At 37.0% G+C, this 19,991-nt stretch overlaps 2 protein-coding genes, 1 long non-coding RNA gene and 1 other non-coding gene across 5 annotated transcripts; 3 read left to right on the top strand and 1 right to left on the bottom strand.

Moving 5' to 3' along the window:
* Positions 1-10: 10 nt before the first annotated feature.
* Positions 11-13,625, bottom strand: LOC121267908. Its single transcript, XM_041172012.1, has 14 exons — positions 12,340-13,625; positions 11,761-11,832; positions 11,626-11,655; positions 11,206-11,297; positions 9,299-9,481; positions 9,011-9,193; positions 8,662-8,759; positions 4,935-5,638; positions 3,721-4,020; positions 3,133-3,223; positions 1,912-2,036; positions 1,119-1,211; positions 546-611; positions 11-435 (listed from the first exon to the last, which is right to left on the bottom strand). The coding sequence occupies exons 1-14, from the start codon at positions 13,483-13,485 to the stop codon at positions 304-306; spliced, it is 3,315 nt and encodes a 1,104-aa protein (XP_041027946.1). The 5' UTR covers positions 13,486-13,625; the 3' UTR covers positions 11-303.
* On the top strand, positions 5,924-6,872 carry LOC121268133. Its single transcript, XR_005941119.1, has 2 exons — positions 5,924-6,522; positions 6,673-6,872. It is a non-coding gene; the product is annotated as an uncharacterized LOC121268133 (long non-coding RNA).
* On the top strand, positions 6,863-6,976 carry LOC121268693. Its single transcript, XR_005941209.1, has one exon. It is a non-coding gene; the product is annotated as a small nucleolar RNA U19 (small nucleolar RNA).
* Positions 8,233-9,634, top strand: LOC121268130 (NDR1/HIN1-like protein 10). 2 transcript variants are annotated; one of them, XM_041172258.1, is made up of 4 exons: positions 8,233-8,438; positions 8,705-8,772; positions 8,884-8,936; positions 9,042-9,634. In XM_041172258.1, exons 3-4 carry the CDS (start codon positions 8,923-8,925, stop codon positions 9,550-9,552), a joined length of 525 nt encoding a protein of 174 aa, XP_041028192.1. In that variant the 5' UTR covers positions 8,233-8,438; positions 8,705-8,772; positions 8,884-8,922; the 3' UTR covers positions 9,553-9,634. The 2 variants fall into 2 exon arrangements, with proteins under 2 accessions (XP_041028192.1, XP_041028193.1); XM_041172259.1 differs by having other exon boundaries at positions 8,705-8,936; positions 9,067-9,634.
* Positions 13,626-19,991: the final 6,366 nt, after the last annotated feature.

The following is a 19,991-nucleotide window of genomic DNA, read 5'->3' as shown; positions in this document are numbered from 1 at the left end:
ACATCAAAGCAATCTTCAACAATCAACGCTTGCACATCGCTTTATTTCTTTTTAAGCCGGTAACTCTATACAACCCATTTATTAACAGAAATTCATACACAATAAAAACCCAGAACTTGCTCTGAGTCTTGGGCACTTGGCTATTAATCAGACAAGCTAATTTCTCAAAGCTAGAAACCACTATCAAAAAGAGTACGAAGAGTATCAATAAACTACAAATGTGGACTTTGATTACCTAAGAAGGAATAATTAGATAAAAATAAAGGGAATGAAAGAAGTTTTTTTCATTTTTGATGGGAAATCCTAAACTCTTGGATAGCGTGAGCGTCCTTTCTTCTTTAGGAAGTCCGGAATCTCCACAGAACCACCTTCAGTGAATGAGGGGGGTCGCCGATTAATTCCACGGGCGATGTCTCCTTGTGCTAGGGGACTAGCCTGCATATTAATCATAACCCAGTCAGAATTGACAATTGTGTGTTTGTGTGTGTGTGTGACTGTGAGAGAGAGCCCGCCCGGGGGGAGGGGAGGGGGGTGTTGGGCTTTACCTGGTGGGGCCTCCCCTTACTGTCTTCTTGGCGTTTGAATCCAGTAGCAATTAAAGTTATACTGACCTGAATTATGAACCAAAACAAGTTAGATTCCATTATGTAGATCACCTTGTATCCTGGAGTTCATATTCAGGTCAAAACATTATGGCAGTGTGACATGTATTAAAACTGAAACATGCGAGAATGACCCCTGGGATTGTTCTAACAATTCATTTCTCTGGCATGATTTAGCTAACATGCAAAAACAAAAGGTGTAGAAAAAGCCCTCGGCATGTAACATGCAATTCATGCACTCCCTATGAGAGAGAGCATACATTTTTGCTCTGAGTAACCAGACAAATAGCAGAAGCATATAATTTAATTCACAAGATGAACTTGATGGCATTTCCACCACAGAGACGGATTTACCTATCAATCACTCTTTTTCTCACTAAAAGGAAATCTTAATTATATGAATGATACACTCAAAATGATGGGGCCACACTGTTGCAGGTATGTCCATGATATAATGTTTGCAGATGAATAGAACTTTTACCCTGCCTGCCTATATAAGGCTAAGCATTAACTTACTTGTCCACTGATGGACGGGTCTATCACTGCTCCAAAGATTAAATTGGCAGTCGGGTCCACAAGGTCATATATGATCTCTGCAGCGGCATTTACCTGTGACAGTACATATGGAAATTGAATATTAAGAAAGAGAGATACAGTATCACAGTCTGTATTAAAGCTAGACCACAATGCAGAGAGAACAGAGCAGAATTTCAAAGTTATTAGGCAATTCAAGACAATTTAATCTCGACCAAGTAAATTCTCTAAAAAAGAACACCACAACCGATTGAATTTGAAGGCCAAGCAAAAGTGATTATAATCTCCTTCCAACAGTACATTGCTGTTTTGTTGGCTCTGAGACAAGATATACATAATAAGATTGCAACGTCTTTCCAGCAGGTTAGAATTGAAAAAAAATGACATTTAAATTTCAATGGGCCAAGTACACTTCATACAGCCTATGCTTAACTAATAATCCAGATTATGAAATTTAACAATGGTTAAAAAAAAAAAAAAAAACATATATAATAAGAGCAGCACCATGACGTCTCGACAACCCTCAACACATTTATAGTATGTGAATACAACCAGACAAGTATATGAATACAACCATAAGTGACTGTTCTCTTGAAATTGATAGTTCAGCAAACTTTAGGCTGCAATATACATTCAGCATGACTGTTGCCGAGATGACTTTAACAGTTGACACATGCATTTGGATTAATTTTGGGGAATCTCTAAAACGTTTGAGGCAGAAAGAAAGATACAGACACAGATAACACCTCAGAGAGAGAGAGAGAGAGAGAGAGACCTCATATAATGTTAAATCGCTTCCACCAGTTATATTCCACACAATTCCAGTAGCCCTCTCTATACCAATATCCAGTAAAGGTGATTGTATAGCATTTAATGCAGCATCTCTCGCCCTAGTCTTCCCTACACAGAAACAAGCACCACAAAATATGAGTGTTGTACGTACAAACTTGATGAGAACAGACCAAGAATTCTGGATAAAGAAGCTCAATCAAAAGGCATCCTAGGGAAAATGAACTGCCAATATGTTCTATTTATACGCAATATTATCAATACCAACATATTATTTCTAGAAACTTTTGTATACATGTCTCACTGCTTGAAGATCAAAGTACAGGTGGTGGAAGAACTACTATCTAGCAACCATGACAAACTTTTGAAGACCCATGAGCATAGGAGCTTAATGCATTTGTGACCATTTTGCCAATGAGCATAGGGTGAAATATATACAGTCCATATACATAATTTTATTTTCTCTAGTTTTCCTTTACTTGGTCTGATTTTGGTTTGCATATTCTAGGTGATGGTTTGCTATCATGGTATTCCTCCGGCAAGCATAAGTGAAGGTTTATTAATAAAATTGGAGCTTTGTCCTCTTTCTTAAAAAAAAAAAAAGACTGTTTTGCCAAGCCCACTGTTGTATTGCATAACTTTCCTATTTGTCAACTGCCTGAGCTGAATTTGATTACTAATTCATGCATGTAGCACTCTCGTTTAACTTTCATCTAAATTTTAAGAAAGATAACTAGAGTTAAGGATCGAACACCCATTTATATCATGCAATCCAAATGCGGGTTCATTCCCACATAAGGCCAGGGACACCCGGTTAGAAAGGGATTAACTTCTATTTCATTTTTTCAAAAATTATTTGCAATATGCCAATAGCCAGTCCATCTTCACAAGAATCCTAAAATAATGACATAAGAAAAACTGATCCTAGACAAGCTAAGCTCCGATCTAGATTAAGTTCAAATTTTTAGAAAAAAATGTGATTTGGCCTGTGATTAATCATCCAAATTTCAAAACATTAATTGTCCTGAGTTTCATCTGTTGTCTTATAGATCTAACTGAAGACTTTTGTTTCTAATATTTCATTTTTAATTTTTCTTCTGGTTAGGCAAGAGTCAGACCAGAGACAGGCCTCAATCTACCCTGACTGACTATACATCTTATGGCATCAGAATTCTAAACAATCTTGTAAGAACTAGCTCAAAATTACCAGTTGCAGTTCCTATCCCCATCAATGAAGAACCTGCATTTGCCATTATAGCTCGTACATCAGCAAAATCGACATTTACTAGTCCTGGTATCTGCAATTAAGATGACTCTCAGAAACAGTAAAAGATTTATAGAGCGAAAATCATCAACCCTTTTTATTTAATCAGAGATACCGCTGATCAACACACTGCTCAGAAAATATTACTCAGAAGCAACCCCCATATTGCAAATTGTGCATATCAGATCATTTCAATATAAAGAAAATTAAGAGGTTCTAATATGCTCATGGAGTATATCAGTAATAAGAAACTATGATTTGCTTGCTCTTTTTTCTTTTGTTCCTTTTTTCATCTATTAACTTACATTTAATATTACAATTATTATTAGAGGAATTTTATACATCAGCCACTATTCACTTTCACAACCCACACTTACAGCTTTTTTTGTTTTTTTTTTCATAAGGTCTAAGGCGTGGGGTAGCGAATAGTGACTAATGAGAAGAATTTTTCTTATTATTAATATCACCATGTGAAGTACAAAAAGGAAAGAATGCAAGGATCTTAGAAAAGGTTCTTAATGCATCTCATACCATAATTATGTCAGAGATACCACGAACACCTTGACGGAGAATATCATCAGCAAGGTTAAATGCTTCTGTTACTGGGGTAGACTGGGAAACTGCAGTCAATAACTTGTCATTTGGAATGACTATTAGCGTGTCAACATTGTCTCTTAAAGCTGCAATTCCTTCCTGGGCTTGAACTGCCCTCCTTCGTCCCTCAAAAGAGAAAGGGGTTGTGACAATACCAACAGTCAATATACCCATTGACTTCGCAACCCCAGCAATTACAGGAGCTCCACCAGTGCCAGTTCCTCCACCCATTCCAGCCTGAACACATAGAAGTTAAAGTCCTAGATAGGAAAAGAACACCAACATTGCACAGACGAAATGGAGCTGCTAGCACACAAGATCTTTGTTTTTAACAAAATAAAGCCTATGATTTATGGACAGGGACACAATTTTCAGGAGTTTACAAGCAAGCCCACTTTTGGACGCATAAACCATCAAATTATTGACACAGGGACACAGCTACGTACAAGCAGAATAACAATGAAGGCGAACTAATCAATGAGCTATAAATGAGTATAAGAGAGGAGGAATGTCTCACCATTTTACACATAGACCTTATTCCGCCCAGAGGTTACATTAACTAATTTCTTTATAAAATTTGTGAACATCGTAAAAATCCCAAAGCATATAATGACAAGATTTTGATGCAAAGACATGATGTTATTGTATTATATGTTACAATCTCCATTCTTTCAAATTTTTAAGAATGATAGGATCTACCAAATCTAGCTGGCTGGATGAAAAACAAGAAGAAAGCATTGGATGATGACCAACTTGGATTGAGTAGGTGGAAGCAAGGTTCAGCTAAAGAAATAAATGATGTAAATAGGTCCATCTTCTCATATAAAGCCAATCCATCAGTCTATACACTTGCAGACTTACATACCAACAAATAGAATGTGTAGTTCACAGGGAATAAGTTCCACTGGGCATGAGAAGGGTACTAAGAATAAGGAATTGTCTGCCAAAAAAAAAAGTCTTTCACACAGCCGTGGTGATATTTTTGTTGATGAGAAGATAAAAATACTCTATCAGAGATTATTCTAAGCAAGCACCACAGAATGACCCACTCACCACAAGATCAGAATATTGATATGATTTCTTTTTTATTGATAAGTAATGGTATAGAACAAATGCTAAAGTCATCATAGCTGAAGAGAAATTGAGCGTACCGTAACAAAGACCATGTCCGCTCCATAGAGTGCCTCTTCTATTGATTCTTTGCTTTCTTTCGCAGCATTCATGCCAATCTCTGGATTCCCACCAGCACCAAGACCCCTTGTAAGCTCCTGACCAATTTGCAAGCGGTTCTCAGGAAATACAGGCGACATTTTCATGGCTTGAATATCTGTGTTGACGATCCAGAACTCCACACCCTTCATTGCACTCTCTATCATGCGGTTAACTGCATTTGATCCACCACCTCCAATTCCAATAACTTTGATCTTAGCTTCATTGTAATTATTCTGGCTAGACATGACTCCTAAACTCTCGACAGTGCCACCTGAACCATCCTTTCTCGGGTTGTTCACAGGATTATTCCCGTCCCCTCTAAGCAATGAAACCTCAGGGTGTAGATTCAGAAAAGGGTCTTTGTTGTGATAAGGACTAACGCTCTGGGAGTTGGCGGAACAATTAAACTGAGGAAAAGTCGACTTTTGACGACCACCCAAAAACCAATTCTTCTCCTCGGACATTTTCACACAGCAAACTCTCCCAAATTGATTCTCCATTAGTGCTCTCCCTCCTATTACAGCTAATACCCCAGTTGGGTTTCGAGTATTAGAAGGCATCAAACTCGTTGGCAAACAAGACGTCATGATGTAATGGCAAAACTCAAATCTCAGATATTTATAGCTAATGTAGGTCGGGGAATTTCAAGGCCTTAAATGGCTAGAATTCCCGATATTAAACCGAATATCTCTTCCAACCCTGCTCATAAAAACCCAGCCGATCAAAACAATTTCCAGCAATAGTTAGATAACCACGTTATGGAAACTATAGACGGTACGTCGATTTGTAATGGCCTAATATGTTTGTAGTTCACGAAAAAAGAAACAAAAAGAAAACTCCTAGAAACAGTACAGAATAGCATCAGACGTGTTTTTCCGGAAGATAATTATAATCTTAGGAACAATTTTTTTCCGAGCATAAAGTCTAGAGCAAACAAAGAAGCAAAAGTAGTAAAATGAGACACCATTGTGGACCGGAAATAGAGTGAAGAACTAACTCCAAAAATCATCAAGGAAACTGCATCAAATTGAAGCAAGATAGAGAAAACGGGACCTGGGTTTTAGAGAAAGAGAGCTCAGAAAGCCGAGGAGTCCAAGGAAGCAGAGAGAAGAAAATCTCCTAGAAGCATTTGGACGGTGAGCCCAGGGTCTCTCAGTCTGAGTCTAATAGGGGTACCGTCTCTGTCACACACACACACACACACACACACTTCTCTCTCTCTCGCTTGGTGACCAACAAAAATCTACTGAGAATAGTTCCTTTTTCGGGGCTCGGACGAAATGACGGAGTTACCCTTGTTGTAGGAACAAAAGGGCACGACGGTCTTGGCGTGTGCACTGTGTAGGCTCTTTCTCGCGGAGAAGGTGGAACCGACGGCGGCGAGGCGCTAAGCCCTGTGCTTAACGGATGACCACGCCGCCGACGCTAGAATTCACCTCCTGCTACGACAGCGCCGGAGGCCCTTCGGCAGATCGGGTATCAAGACCGGTGGATGCAACAGCTTATCGTACACCCTCAACGGCGCTGGTGGGTCTCTCTTCCCTTCTATCTGCAGTCGCGGTTCAATCTCACATTTCAATTTTTGCCTTTTCAACTCTTTTGCAATAACATTTATGTGGTATTTTAAAAATTTTCTGAAATTTCGAGGCTACGTTCGTTCGGATTTGAAATTTACAGGGGATAATTGCTAATTCGGTTTTGATATATCCAATGGGATCTGATTGAACATCCTACATCCTGTGTTCCCGATTGGCTTCTGCGAAAATAAACGACCTCCATTTTTTTTCTCTCTTTCAGTGTTAATTGTACTTTGTTCCTTCGAAAACTCACTGCCTCTTTGAGTAGCCATATGGATTATGACGTACTATATTGGCTTAGTTAGGAGGCAAAGATTAATGGATCATTCTTGGTCTCCTCGGGCCTTTTGAGGGGACACTTTGCTTCTTCGATCGATTGTCCTCCAAGCAGCCTCAGGACATAATCTACGACATCTTTCCTAGGACCAGCATATTGCCTCTCGAATAATTGGAGAGTGGCTTTAAGTACGACGCTTCGGTTGAGACCATAAAGAGTAAGATGATGTATGGTTGGTTTGCAGCTTCAACTTCCCAACCCATATCTAGGATGAGGAGCACTGCATGTAGCAGTTCTCTTTCCCATTTTTTCTCTCTTACGCAGCAGTTCTCTTCAGTTCTGATATAAAGTATAAACAGTATATTCATTATGCACGTTAACTTACGGCTGTACAAACCGACATAGACTCACTCAGACTGGCTACCGGAGCTCAGAATCGGGAGAGAACCGGTCGGCTTGTGACAACAAATAGAGATATCGGCCGGTTTGGCATTGGTTCGAACCGCTGAACTGGCCGACTAAAGAAATTATTATTATTATTTTTATATATTTTGTACTCAAAACGACGTCGTTTCACTGTTTTGAGCCTGTAATTGTGTTTTAAATACAATTAAAACGACGTTGTTTAATTCATAACGTAAAAAAAAAAATTGTAAGTAGAACGGCGCATAACAAACGGCGTCGTTTTGAAATAAAGTTGTCTTCTTCCTCGTGTCATCTTCCCAGTTTTAATTCTCTCTCTCTCGCGTCTGCAACACACTCTCTCTCTCTACTCTCTCAGACGAAACTCGGTCTGAGAACCGACTATAAACTGCCAGAGAAATAAAGCATCAGTTTCGACTGGTGTTTCTCCTCCCGTCGATCGGTTTCGTTCAATTTTCTCCCCAAAAAATTAAGCATCGGTCAGCGTCGGTTTTACCAAAAACCGAATCCACGGTCAACTTGCTAAATAATTTCATGAGATTTCCCAGCCTTTGGGACATGATATTCTTCTGCTAACTGTGCCTCTTTGAATGTTCACGGCTGGAATCTGTTGTATGAGCTTTTGAAACATCTCCTCCTTTACTTACCCTAAAAGACAAGGAACTGATTCATTTAGAGTTTGTTTGAATAGAAAAACGATCTCATCTCATCATTATAATTTTTTTAAATTTTCACATAAAAGATTCTCACATAAAATTCTCATATAAAATATAATAAATAATTCAACTTTTTCAAATCTTAAAATAATAATAATATTAAAAAATAATATTTTATTTAAGTCATCTAAAACTATTTTATCTCATTATCCAAACAGGCTCTAATTCTTTCACAGGTATATTGTTGAACTGATTTTCAATTCCGTATGACTTTGTGAATAGGATGGATGAGAAAGGGAAGTTAATTCGCCCAAGACAAGTCTTGGACTCGTACGCCCGAGGTTTGTATGCCTATATATCTCTATATTATAATAGCTAGCAAGAAACCTTGCAAAAGTCAATTTGGAAGATTCGTAGAAATGCAGGCATTGCCTATATATCACACACTATAGATAGAAACGTACACATTTGAAATTTCAAGTCTTCTAGGAACCACTCAGAAGGTACAAGGTAAAAGATAATAAGCACTGCTTTGAATTTTGTACAATTTTATTCAATTGTCAAAACTGGTTTATATACAAAAACAGAGTCACCAAGTATGGAAAGTATACAATGTGAAACCGTAACTATGTATGGAAAGAATGTAAAGAAAATAAATACAAAAAACCAATCCTTGATTCTAGCTTGTAGTAATCTTGGCATATCAGCTGTCATCAGTTGAATCTTCCATTACATGAGTTGGCATATGATGACAGTTCATTCTTCCTTGATACAAGGAACCCTTTCCCAGCAAGGCCTTGGCAGTCGGACTTCGTTTCTTGCCAAACAATCCTACAAGTTCAAGGTAACAACGTTGATTCATTTCACACACTAGCACACGGAGAAGATACATGCAAGATCTTGACTATTTCCTCGACTCTTAAGGCTTTAAATTAAGCTTCAATCTTTGCTACAGATCATCAGGAAAGAAATCTTGGATCTGAAGTTCCCAGCCATGTCATGTGGAAGGTATGGTTGCGGGCGCCATCTAGTTTTCATCTTCTAGTTCCTCTGCATTGCCACCTTTATCTTCAGTATTTCACGAGTCATCTTCTGGCTTATCTTCCTTCCAAGAGAGGTGAAGTTTCGCGTCACCCAGGCATCGCTCACGCAATTCAATTTCACCACTACCAACAACACGCTCAACTATAAGCTGGCGCTCAACATAACCCTCAGGAACTACAACAAAAGGGTGGGTGTACACTACGACGGGATTGAAGCCGTTGCTTATTACAGAAAAAAGTGGTTCTCAACCGTAAGATTGACACCATTTTACCAGGGGCACAAGAACACGAGCATTTTGAGTCCCATTTTTGAAGGGCAGCAAGTACTATCGCTTAGGGGTCGTGACCTTTCCAAGTTTGAACTTGAAAAGAGTGTCGGGGCTTATAGTATTGATGTAAAGCTTTCCGTTCGGATAAGGATCAAATACGGGAAGATCAAGACTGCCAGATTCAAGCCGCGTAAGATTGATTGTCCCTTGAAAGTATATCTGAGCACCTCTAATGGAACAGCTGCTGAAGGTTTTAGGACAACCAAGTGTGGCAATGTTCATTTCTTCTCAGATCCTGTTGCCATCGATTGAGACAACCCAGTTAACTCCAATTGTTCATCTCGAGAGATAAAAATAGAGTATACTGGTTTTTCTTATCATGATTTTGTTTTGGATTGAGGGTAATAATATGGAATTTAAATTATTATTATAACTTCTGACGTCCGATTGTACTTTGACCAAGTCGTGTAAATCCAATGACTCGAGGTCTATGTTAAGAGTCTGTGCTACACCCACCGATCTATATGTATAAATAGCCTTTTTATTTTTTCATTATTTTTTTTATACTCTTAAATATTTAAAAAAAATAAATAAAAAATAAAAAATTTTATTTAAAAACACTTTTTTAACAAATAAATAAAAAAATATATAATACAAAATAAATAAAACATCAATCGGTGACTTTTGTAGTGCTGCATCCAACATTCTAATGATCTCGTTTGTTTTCGTAAATCAGATGAGATGAGTTAAGATAAAAATTGAAAATTGAATAAATTGTATTTTTAAAATATATTTTTTAATATTATTTTTGTTTATTTTATTTTATATAAAAATTTAAAAAAATTATAATAATTAAATGAGATAAAGAATAAAAATAAACGAGATGTTAATTGATACGGCCGACAAGAAGTGGGGTGCCCTACGCGGTAAAAAGAGGGAGTCGAGTCCGTTCCGTATTGATCATGGGGATTATATCATTCTCATTCATAATCTATTTGCGATTAGTAATTAGAGAAAATGGAAATAAATCATCATAACTCCGATTCTAATTTTCAAACCCAAAAGAAATATGTGTTGGCAACAGAGGCATTTCTTTGTAACTTCCAAAACAGTTGATCATGACTTTCGCATGCGATAAGGTTTATTGCTAGCTACAATATTTATATATATATATATATATACACACACACACATTCACTAGGAGATTTTTAATTGTTTTCAACTTAATTAGTTGCAAGGCATGCGCGCGCACTAATTCGTGAGCGTCTAGTAACAAATGATATATATATATATATATATATTCCACCAATGACGTACGTTATTCATAAATTCTCCAGGCTGCTTATAATAATAATATAGATTCACGGATACTTATAGAAATACCCAAGCAGGTCAACATTTATAGATCTCTACCATCAATCCTGGACATAAAAACAAGAGCAGCGCCTAGCTAGCTGTATAGTTAAGGTACCAAGAGCTATAAAAGCCATGCAGACACTCTCTTTGTCTGCTAGCTATAAGGACCTAGCATGCATGACCAAGTGCAGCTATCTAGCTTTTGATACATACATATACATATATATATATATATATATATTATATATAGCTAGTGATCATTCATATATAGAGTCTCAATCATAAGCTAATCCAATGTCATGCACTGCACTTTCATGCAGTTATGATCGATCTGGTTTCTTTGCAATGGGACATTAATCGAATTTCTTCTCATTACCGACCTCTTCATACATCAGTTTAGCTTCTCCTTTTTGGGTCTGACCTTTGCTAGTTTCGTTCTTCATGATACACTGCATACATGCAGAAAGGTAATTCTTTTAAGCATATTATATGATTGCATGTACTGTTATATATTGGATCGAGAAGAAGAAAGATTGCACAATGCTGCAACTCAAAGCACATACACCATAGATAGGATTGCAGTTACCTCGATCTCATGTAGCACTTCACAATGGGCAACTTAGATTCCTCCTCAACACCCTCAGTCTCTCTTTATCCTTTTGAGCCTTGGTTTGAACTTTGGTTTTCATTTCTTCACAGTACTGATCACAGCGAGACAAGGATTTTAGAACAGAACATCATGTAAATAATTTACACATGATGTTAGCTAGTAGAGAACAAATCCACATGATTGAATGGCCCTACATCTGCAAAATATGGCATACTTCAAGCTCATGGCCATCAGTTTATAAAGTGACCCAAACACAATTCTTTTGCAAAGAAACTAGACAGGTCTAAGCAAAACAGATGGGCTGGGTTCAGCACAAAATGAAGACTATGGGTTACTCTAAAAGCATAAGATCATTTACATACACACACAGACACACACACATTAACGGTACTAAAAGAAATTATACTATAGTTAATTACCTGTTGCTTTCTTTTCCGGTCCATATCTGCCTGTTTGGGGAACAGAAATAAAAGCAATATTTCTAATTATATCAGTAATTTCCTTGTGAATGAGAACATCTTAATTAAAAGATCAAACGTTCCACGTGTTATTACCAGAGCCTGTTTAAGGTTGGCGTTCTCTTCTCTTAACTGGTTCAATTCTGCTTCTAGCTCAACTGTGTATGCCTGTGAAGTAAACTAAATTAGATGCTACATAGATAGGAATCTCATGCTATAAGTTTGACAATAGCAGAATCACAACACCCTGTAAAAATCATTAATCTGAACTCGGGACAAATCAACGATTTTTCAAATAATTCCAACGTGTTTTCCTTTTAAAACTATTATTCCATCAATTCCATAGATGGATTCAAATCTCCGATGCCCTAATCTTAGAACCTGATTAAGGACTAGTTTGGGTTGTAGAGTATTCTAAGAATTAATACTCCGCTCTATTTATTAGTTTATTATTATTTTTTATATACTTTTCAATATTCTATTCTTACTTTTTTATTAATTTTTTACTACTATTCATGAAATTACTAGTTGAGAATTACCCAAGTTGATCAATTTTGCAAACAGCAACCAATATATCACAGGCGCGCCTGAGAATTTGTCTAGAACAAGCTGTCTAAGCCATGAGCTAGTTCTGATCAAATCAAAACTTTAACATCTTGTGAGAAAATTTATTACCTGTTTCCTAGCTCTCGACCTCGCCGCCGACTCCCTATTCTTGATCATCCTTCTCTGTCTCCTCTCCACCACCTTTTCCACCGGACCTGCATCTACAATCCTCTTCCTTCCCCTTAACCCTCCCATGTCCAATCCAAATTGATTCCCCGAGTTATCGACCGGAGCTTTGCACAACCCATCAGAAGAAACCGGACTCACCGGCCCTACTACCATAGCCGACGGTGCACCGTATCCGTCGCCACCATTCACTACTCTCCCACCATAATAAACCGGTGGCGGCTGAGGCGGCGGCGGCGGGTACCCACCACTCCTCTTGCCATTTCCAGCATACCCTGACGATTCTCCAATATGCCCGCCGCCCAGTGGCATTGTTTGGTAAGTAGGAACACTAGCACCAGCACTTACACCACCAGCACCACCTCCGGCACTAACACAACCAGCAGCAACACCGAGTCCAGCTATGGGCCTATTTACAAAACTGGGAGCCTCTGTGGGATTGTTATTTTGGTACACCCCGTACTGCTGCGGCGGCTGTGATTGAGAGACAGGCAATGCACATAATGGTTCCCTTACTACCCCTGCCTTCACCAGAAAATCCTCCAAGGTCATCTCTCCGAAAGTGGGCTGGCGCGGGGCTGACTCGGGATTATGAACGTTATCACCATTATCGTTGCTGCTGTTATTATTCTGATGCGTTCCTTGCTGCCCTTTGTGGATTTCAGACCAAACTTCTTCCACTGTTTTCCTACAAAGCGGTGCGGGAAGAGTGAGCGAACCTTGTCGTGGCAAGCTTGGCTGATTTGATATTCCCTTCTCAGTATGCGCATCGATCAGAGACAACTGGGCATGGCTGCTCATACTATTGATGGCATTGTTGGTGGTGGTAGTGGTTGTGGCGGTGGCGGTGGAGTTGACGGCTTGGTTCTCTTCCGCTGTCCAAATGCTGGCAAGGAACTCGTCCATGTTCATAGACCCAAAATTCTTGCCGCTCTCGCAGAGCGTGTGCTGGAACTCGTCGAGAGTGAGGGAGTAGATGGAGGATTGTCTTCCGAGCGATGAGAAGGGGTTGTTCTTGGGTTGTTGATAGGCCGGTAACGACGACTCGACGTCGCCTTGGGAGAGCATTTCGGACTCTGTGATCACCATCTTTGTCACGCACGCAGAAAAGATGTTGCCGCCTGAAGATGGCGATTAACTACATGCACCTGCGCTTTGGAGGCACGAAAGAAGAGTTAGCTGAAAGCCAAGGTGGGTGTCTGCTTTCGGAGTTTGAGCTCTAGTCAGTGTTACGTAGAAAGAGAGTATTTTGCGGGATATACGAGAAGATATTACGTCACCTTATTCAATAGAAGTACTGGTGATCCCGTCTCTCCATTTTACTGTAATTAGTACAAAATATCTACTCAGTAAAAAGAATTTACGACAAACTATCTGCTGATCACGACATATCTTATACAATAAAATAAAAACAATCCAAGAGAGAAATTTTCAAAACATATTAGGGATATGAAGGTAATTAAGTAGTACTAACATGGTCCACTCACAAAAAATAAAAAAAGAAAAAGAAAAAAAAGTAGTACATCATGATCCAACGAAGCCAAACGACAGCCACAGATTAAAAAAAAAAAAAAGAACATTAAAGCATACGTAAACGACACGTTTCGTGCATGCAATGGACATACACAGAATCCAACGCAACTTGCAAGTAACAGATACAATAAAGGGAATTATTTTTTAATTATTTTATTTTTTATGGTGCCTAGCTATTCTACAAGCTGAGACGTTCATGAATAGTAATTAAAGCAATAAAAACCAGGGGCCGTTCCCATTGGAATTCTGACACAACTTAAATCTTGTATAAGGAGCTAGCACCATATATATCCACATTCACATGGTGAAAAAACGACGCCGGAAACTTTACTCTAAGGAGAATTTGACGTGCCCATTGACCAAAGAGGTCCATTTCATGAACACGCTGCGACAAATCCTCTCTTAATTTTGTAATTAAACTATTTCCTAAAATAGGAATATTGTCAGCTGGATCGGAAAGAAAAATAGTGAGGAATATTTCCTCTTTTGGAATGGTAGTACTTACTTAGTGATAAAGCCATCAGTATTATATATATATATAAAAAGAGTAGAAGGAATTGGATGCCGCATAGAAGTCATGATAAATGAACACGCACGCTAACTACTGGCCGCCGGCACTCTTATTATAGAGAAATATTTTAGTCATAAGAAAATTATATAAAAAAAAATTCACAAATTAACATATTTTGATATAGTATGTCAAATTATAAAATTATTTTTAATATAAAATAGATCAAACAGATCACATAAAGACATGTCAGTTTGTAAATTTATTTTTATATATTCTTTTTGTACCTGTATCAGTTCTCCTTATTATATAGAGTTGTTTGGATGAAAGGAAAAACAATCTTTCCAATTTTAGTATGGCACTTAATTAAGTGCTAAACCCAATATTATTATATATAATGAGTCGAGAAAGATAGATTAATAAAGATATTGTTGACTTGAGAAGAAACGAAAGCACTTGAGCCACCTCAAACGAAATCCCATATTCTACGTACAAATAATTTCTCTATCTTGGCCTCTAATTCTTATATAACATTGATCAGAAGCTCAAACAATACTACTTTAAAGCTGTTGCATTAAAAAGAAAAAAAAATAATCTTTCTTCTTTGAGAAAAAGGAAATAAATTAATACCGAGAAATTAACAAACTCCCCGTGAATGCACTGACATTAAAATAAAAACATGGGAAAAAAAAAGGCCTTCTGAGTCATGAGATCTCATATCCACCAAAGAAAAGCAGTACAATATATCAAAGGAAGCGAGATTCATACAAACTACAAACTCGAAGGAGAGACGTTGTATCATGTCATGCATACATCGATCCTTTGAAGTAAACTAGAGTTTAGACGCGCGCACACATGAGAGAGAGAGAGAGAGAGAGAGAGACATAAAAAAACACACACACACATATATATATACCTGATGATTGACTTCAATATCAGATCATTTGCACCTGATCTGCGTTAATATTGGTGTTGGACGTCAGATCTAAGAAGACCGATATAGCGAGCGACCTAGGCTATATATATGTTTTTTTTTTTTTTTGTTCTCTCCTGGCTTGTAATATAGAAAAAGAGCAACTGATCAATCAGAGGGCTTAAAGTTTTAAGATCAAAGAGGGGAGAGAGAGAGAGAGGTATTAGCTAGGGTTTTGCTTGAATATTAATGGTGTAGTCATGGATGCAGTAAGAATATATTTTTGTCGTATGTTGTACTGATCGGACAGAATTAAGAACCTCTCTTAAGTTACCGGCATAGCGTGGGGCACCGCAATTTATTTGAAGACTGAAACTGATTTTGAGACGAGATGTTTTTAGATTAAAATTAAAAATTAAATAAAATATTATTAAAATATAATTTTTTATTATTATTATGATGTTAAAATTTTAAAAAATTATAATAATAAAATGAGATTATACGAAGTTATTTCGATATACGAACGCCTAAAGTCAATCATCTCATTAAGCCAACTCTGCTCAATAGGAATTCCAAAGGCAGTCGGACCTCTCGCCACGTATTGGCCAGGTGTCTTATGCTGCCCTCTCTATTTCCCACCCTCCCTTGTAAATCTGGAGTGTATTTCACTCATACCCCATTTTGGTCCCTCCATTCTTCACCGGACGCACTTTCAGGCTTCAGCGATATTTTGATGATCTCTCCCTCTCTCTTGTCCTCTTCTTACCGCTACCGACGGATGATTTACTTTTATCAACTGTACTTTTAAAATAGTTATTTTAATTTTTAGTTGTAGTCATCCGATAATATTAGAAATGTTTTGACAGGTCGCTTTGTGATTCAAAATAAGAAAAAATTACTTTACCGTTCAATTTAATCGCTTTACAAATTTTTTTTTAATAATTTTAAATGTATTAATAAATTTTTTTATTTTTTAAAACATTTAAATATATTAAAAAATATGAAAATAATAAATAATAAAAATAAAACCAAAAAATAATAAATAGTAAACTTGAACGGGCTACGTACTCTACACACTTCAAAATAATATAGGAAAACCCAATCAAATACTTGGATAGCACAAAGATGACTGACTGGCAAGCCCAAGTACTCGAAACCAATGAGGCCTAACTCAAAGTCCCCGTCGATTTTTTTTTATTTTTTTATTTTTTAAGATGGTATTAGATAATTTATAAATGCTTTAATTCTAAATACATTGAGCGCTCATCAATTGAATTACTACATGCTTTAATTTAATTATATTTTAGACAGTATTGATTATAATATTGCATTATTGCATAAAGTTGTTACGAACGAAGATACTAATAATCTGATCATTTATAACACTGACCATGGGTTGATGGCCAGATGTCACACTTGGGCATCCTATATAGGCATTTTGACTCAACGCTACTTCACGTACGTGTAGAAAACTTCCTGACCAAGGTTGATTAATGTTATTACTTGAAATTTAATTAAGCATGCAAAAAGTATATATACAAAACATGTCACCAATCGAAAACAAGAGCACACTTCACTTTTCTTTTTTGTTTGTCCCATGTTTTAGAAACCTCAAACACCATGCACTCAGTATATATCCAAAAATCATCACACGCACCACCAAAACCAGGTTGAATTAATCATGTTTCCTTCACTCCCAAGCAAAGGCCGGTAACATCAAAGTCCAGCGCTATCTTATAGTACCTCTATAAAACCCCATCTCAGATCCTTAAACCCAAACTTATAATCCGATCGATCCACCAAATAAAGTTGCATAAAAAAAATGCCTCCGATGTTGTCCACTTTCTTTCTTATAACATTAATCTTCTTCCTCCATTTGCTTCACAACTACTTCTGCCTCAGCCCATCCGGCCATTCATCTGTGCTGGATATTAGTCATCGGCCCAAATTGGGAGGAAAAACCTATTCCTAGAGCAACTATCCGGAAGCCCAAAAGTGATTTTAATCTGATCAGGTTCAGCAATGGAAAGAAAAGATTAAAATCGTGTAGCACATACACTTATTAATTTCTTGCAATAGTAGGAAAAAAAATATTCTAATTTGTTGTAAGGCTCCAGTCCCAGAGGTCCAAGGAATTAGCTCATGTTATCAAAAATCATCTCCCAACCATAAAGATATAAGCTACAAATTCCCAATAATACATAAATCTCATTGTTTTAAACCAACGACTCCAAAATAATGAACTAAAAACACCACCAAGTCCTAACATAAACGTCAACCTCTTAACATATCACATTATTAGAGCACGATAAATTTACTGAATAACATTCTCCAATCACCATGGTATCATTTTTGTACTTAATCCACTATACTTAAATAATTCTGCCCATGCTCCCTAATCTTGATTCTCAACTAAAACATTCACATTATCTGAAAAATATTGTGGAGATAAGGAATGAGTTATCAACAACTCAGTAAGTAGAGAATATATACTAGTATGTAAACATGAGCTTTTCACAAAATTCAGAATGCAGAACAAAACATTTTCACTTCAAAATGCAGATCCAAAACATGTTATCAGAATATCAAATCGACAATTCTAAATGTTCATCTTCAAAAATCCTTTCGCATAGCATAACTAAACATCATCATTTTATCAAATCATATCATATCAGAGCATCATATCAAAATAGAGACCATGTTTAACCCTCATAGTAGGGTTGTGCTATCCCCGGTGGCCAAACCAGACAATATCAAAATGTGAATCTTCCCCTTATTTATTCTCGATGCCCCAAGTGTGCACACAGGAAAGACCACGTAGAAAAACCACTTTGTTTCCGAAATTGGTGCATTAAAAAATAGAGACGTTGGTGCCCACCATATAACATAATTAGAATCATCAGATCAAAACCAGAAATAGAATCATATACATAATTAGAATTTCATGCCAAAGATTTTCAGATGACAAATCATATCAAGACAGAGTACTGAATAGAATCATATCATTCTCACCTATCAAAACAGATTCAGAGCATATTCACATATTCAAAACATATTCAATGAATCTTCACAAAACATGCACAAATTTTCAGATTTCATATTCATTCATTTTGCACTGTTTAGAAACAGAATGCTAAACGTTTTGCTCATGTCCACACCAGTTATGACGGAAAATACTTTTTTATACAAATTTCATGGGTAATGCACAACACATAACTAAGGTTGTTTTCACATTTTTTTATCAAAACATAACATGCATAATTTCTTCACAAATCAACATCAGTTCATTCTCTTTTTATGCAAAGTTTAGCATAGGGACCCCGCTTACGAACTTTTTAATTTCTCTGAACTTTCTCACTACAGTGCCAAGCAAATATCAATTGTCACCTATAAACAAAAATGTAACTTGCATCAATTTTCAATCATGCATGACACTTTCATTAAGCACGTATAATGCTCACCAAATAATGCTTCCAAGTATAAAAATATGTTTTAATGCAAAGGAAGCTTCTAAGGTCATCTCCACAGGGACAACCTTATCAACGCAATCAGTCAAGCGAAATTTCAAATGGAAAGTAGCAGAAAAAAGAATATATACTTATACAGAGTTTTCTTTGTTGAATGAATTTAGGATTATTTTTTGAGAAAATAGTATGGATTATGTGCACTGAGTTTATACAAAATGTAGGATGAATTTGTTGTTTGTCATCAGAAGCGAGTGATTGTAATTACTCTAGAAATATTAATTCCAATTAACTTGAAAAACCTAGATTTGCAACTTTTAATTCCTAGAAAGCGTGTTGCTAAACAAAAGCAAATAACACTAAAAATGGTTTTTAAAGTATAAGAACTGAGACTATAACTGTTAAGAAAATAAACACTATGGATACAAGTTAGGGTTTCCTTGACCATCGAGTTATTGGTCACGAGGTGCATCTACTTGTGTCAAACCAATCAAGATATTAACACTTAAACCCAAACAAATATTCATACTCTGATTACAACACCAATAAGAAAAATAAATCCCTCACTATATTAATCATCATTTTCATTTCAAGACTCTTAGGCTGAGAGATCCTTGATTATTTCAAGGTCCTATTGTACCGTGAGTCTACAATAGGTCAAGAACAAGAGATCCTTTCAAAATCAATAATAAATCATGAATGAAAATATAGAGATAGATTCAATTGCAATCTAAGTGTCGCAGCAACCAACAACATTAAAAATGGGGGAAGAAAACCTCGTTCTCTGCAACCCTAGTTGCAGAAATTAGCCTTGAATCATCATGTAAAAGTTGATTCCAAGACTCTAACAAAACCCTAACAGAACAATATTTATAGCAGAAACAGAATAAAATTAAGAACACTAAAACTGATGCAAAAAAGATTCCACTCATCCTCGCGCCTTGACTCCTTTTATCCCATCTTCCCTTAATCTCTCTTACTCTCTCTTCTAACCGTCATTTTTCCCTACCTCCATTCTGCCCTCTGGAAGAACACGTCTTTCTCAAGATTTTCCTGATAACCCTTTAGCTTCTTCCCTTTGACAGGTGCAGAAAGTGGTAGAATGTTCTCATGCAATGAGGCCTGGCTGGGGGTTAAGCTTCACGATCGAGTTGGGCTTCAAGTGTAAAGTTGGGCT

Source organism: Juglans microcarpa x Juglans regia, chromosome 5S (assembly GCF_004785595.1).
Source record: "Juglans microcarpa x Juglans regia isolate MS1-56 chromosome 5S, Jm3101_v1.0, whole genome shotgun sequence".
NCBI classification, from domain to species: domain Eukaryota; kingdom Viridiplantae; phylum Streptophyta; class Magnoliopsida; order Fagales; family Juglandaceae; genus Juglans; species Juglans microcarpa x Juglans regia.
This window is presented reverse-complemented; position numbering and strand designations above follow the sequence as displayed.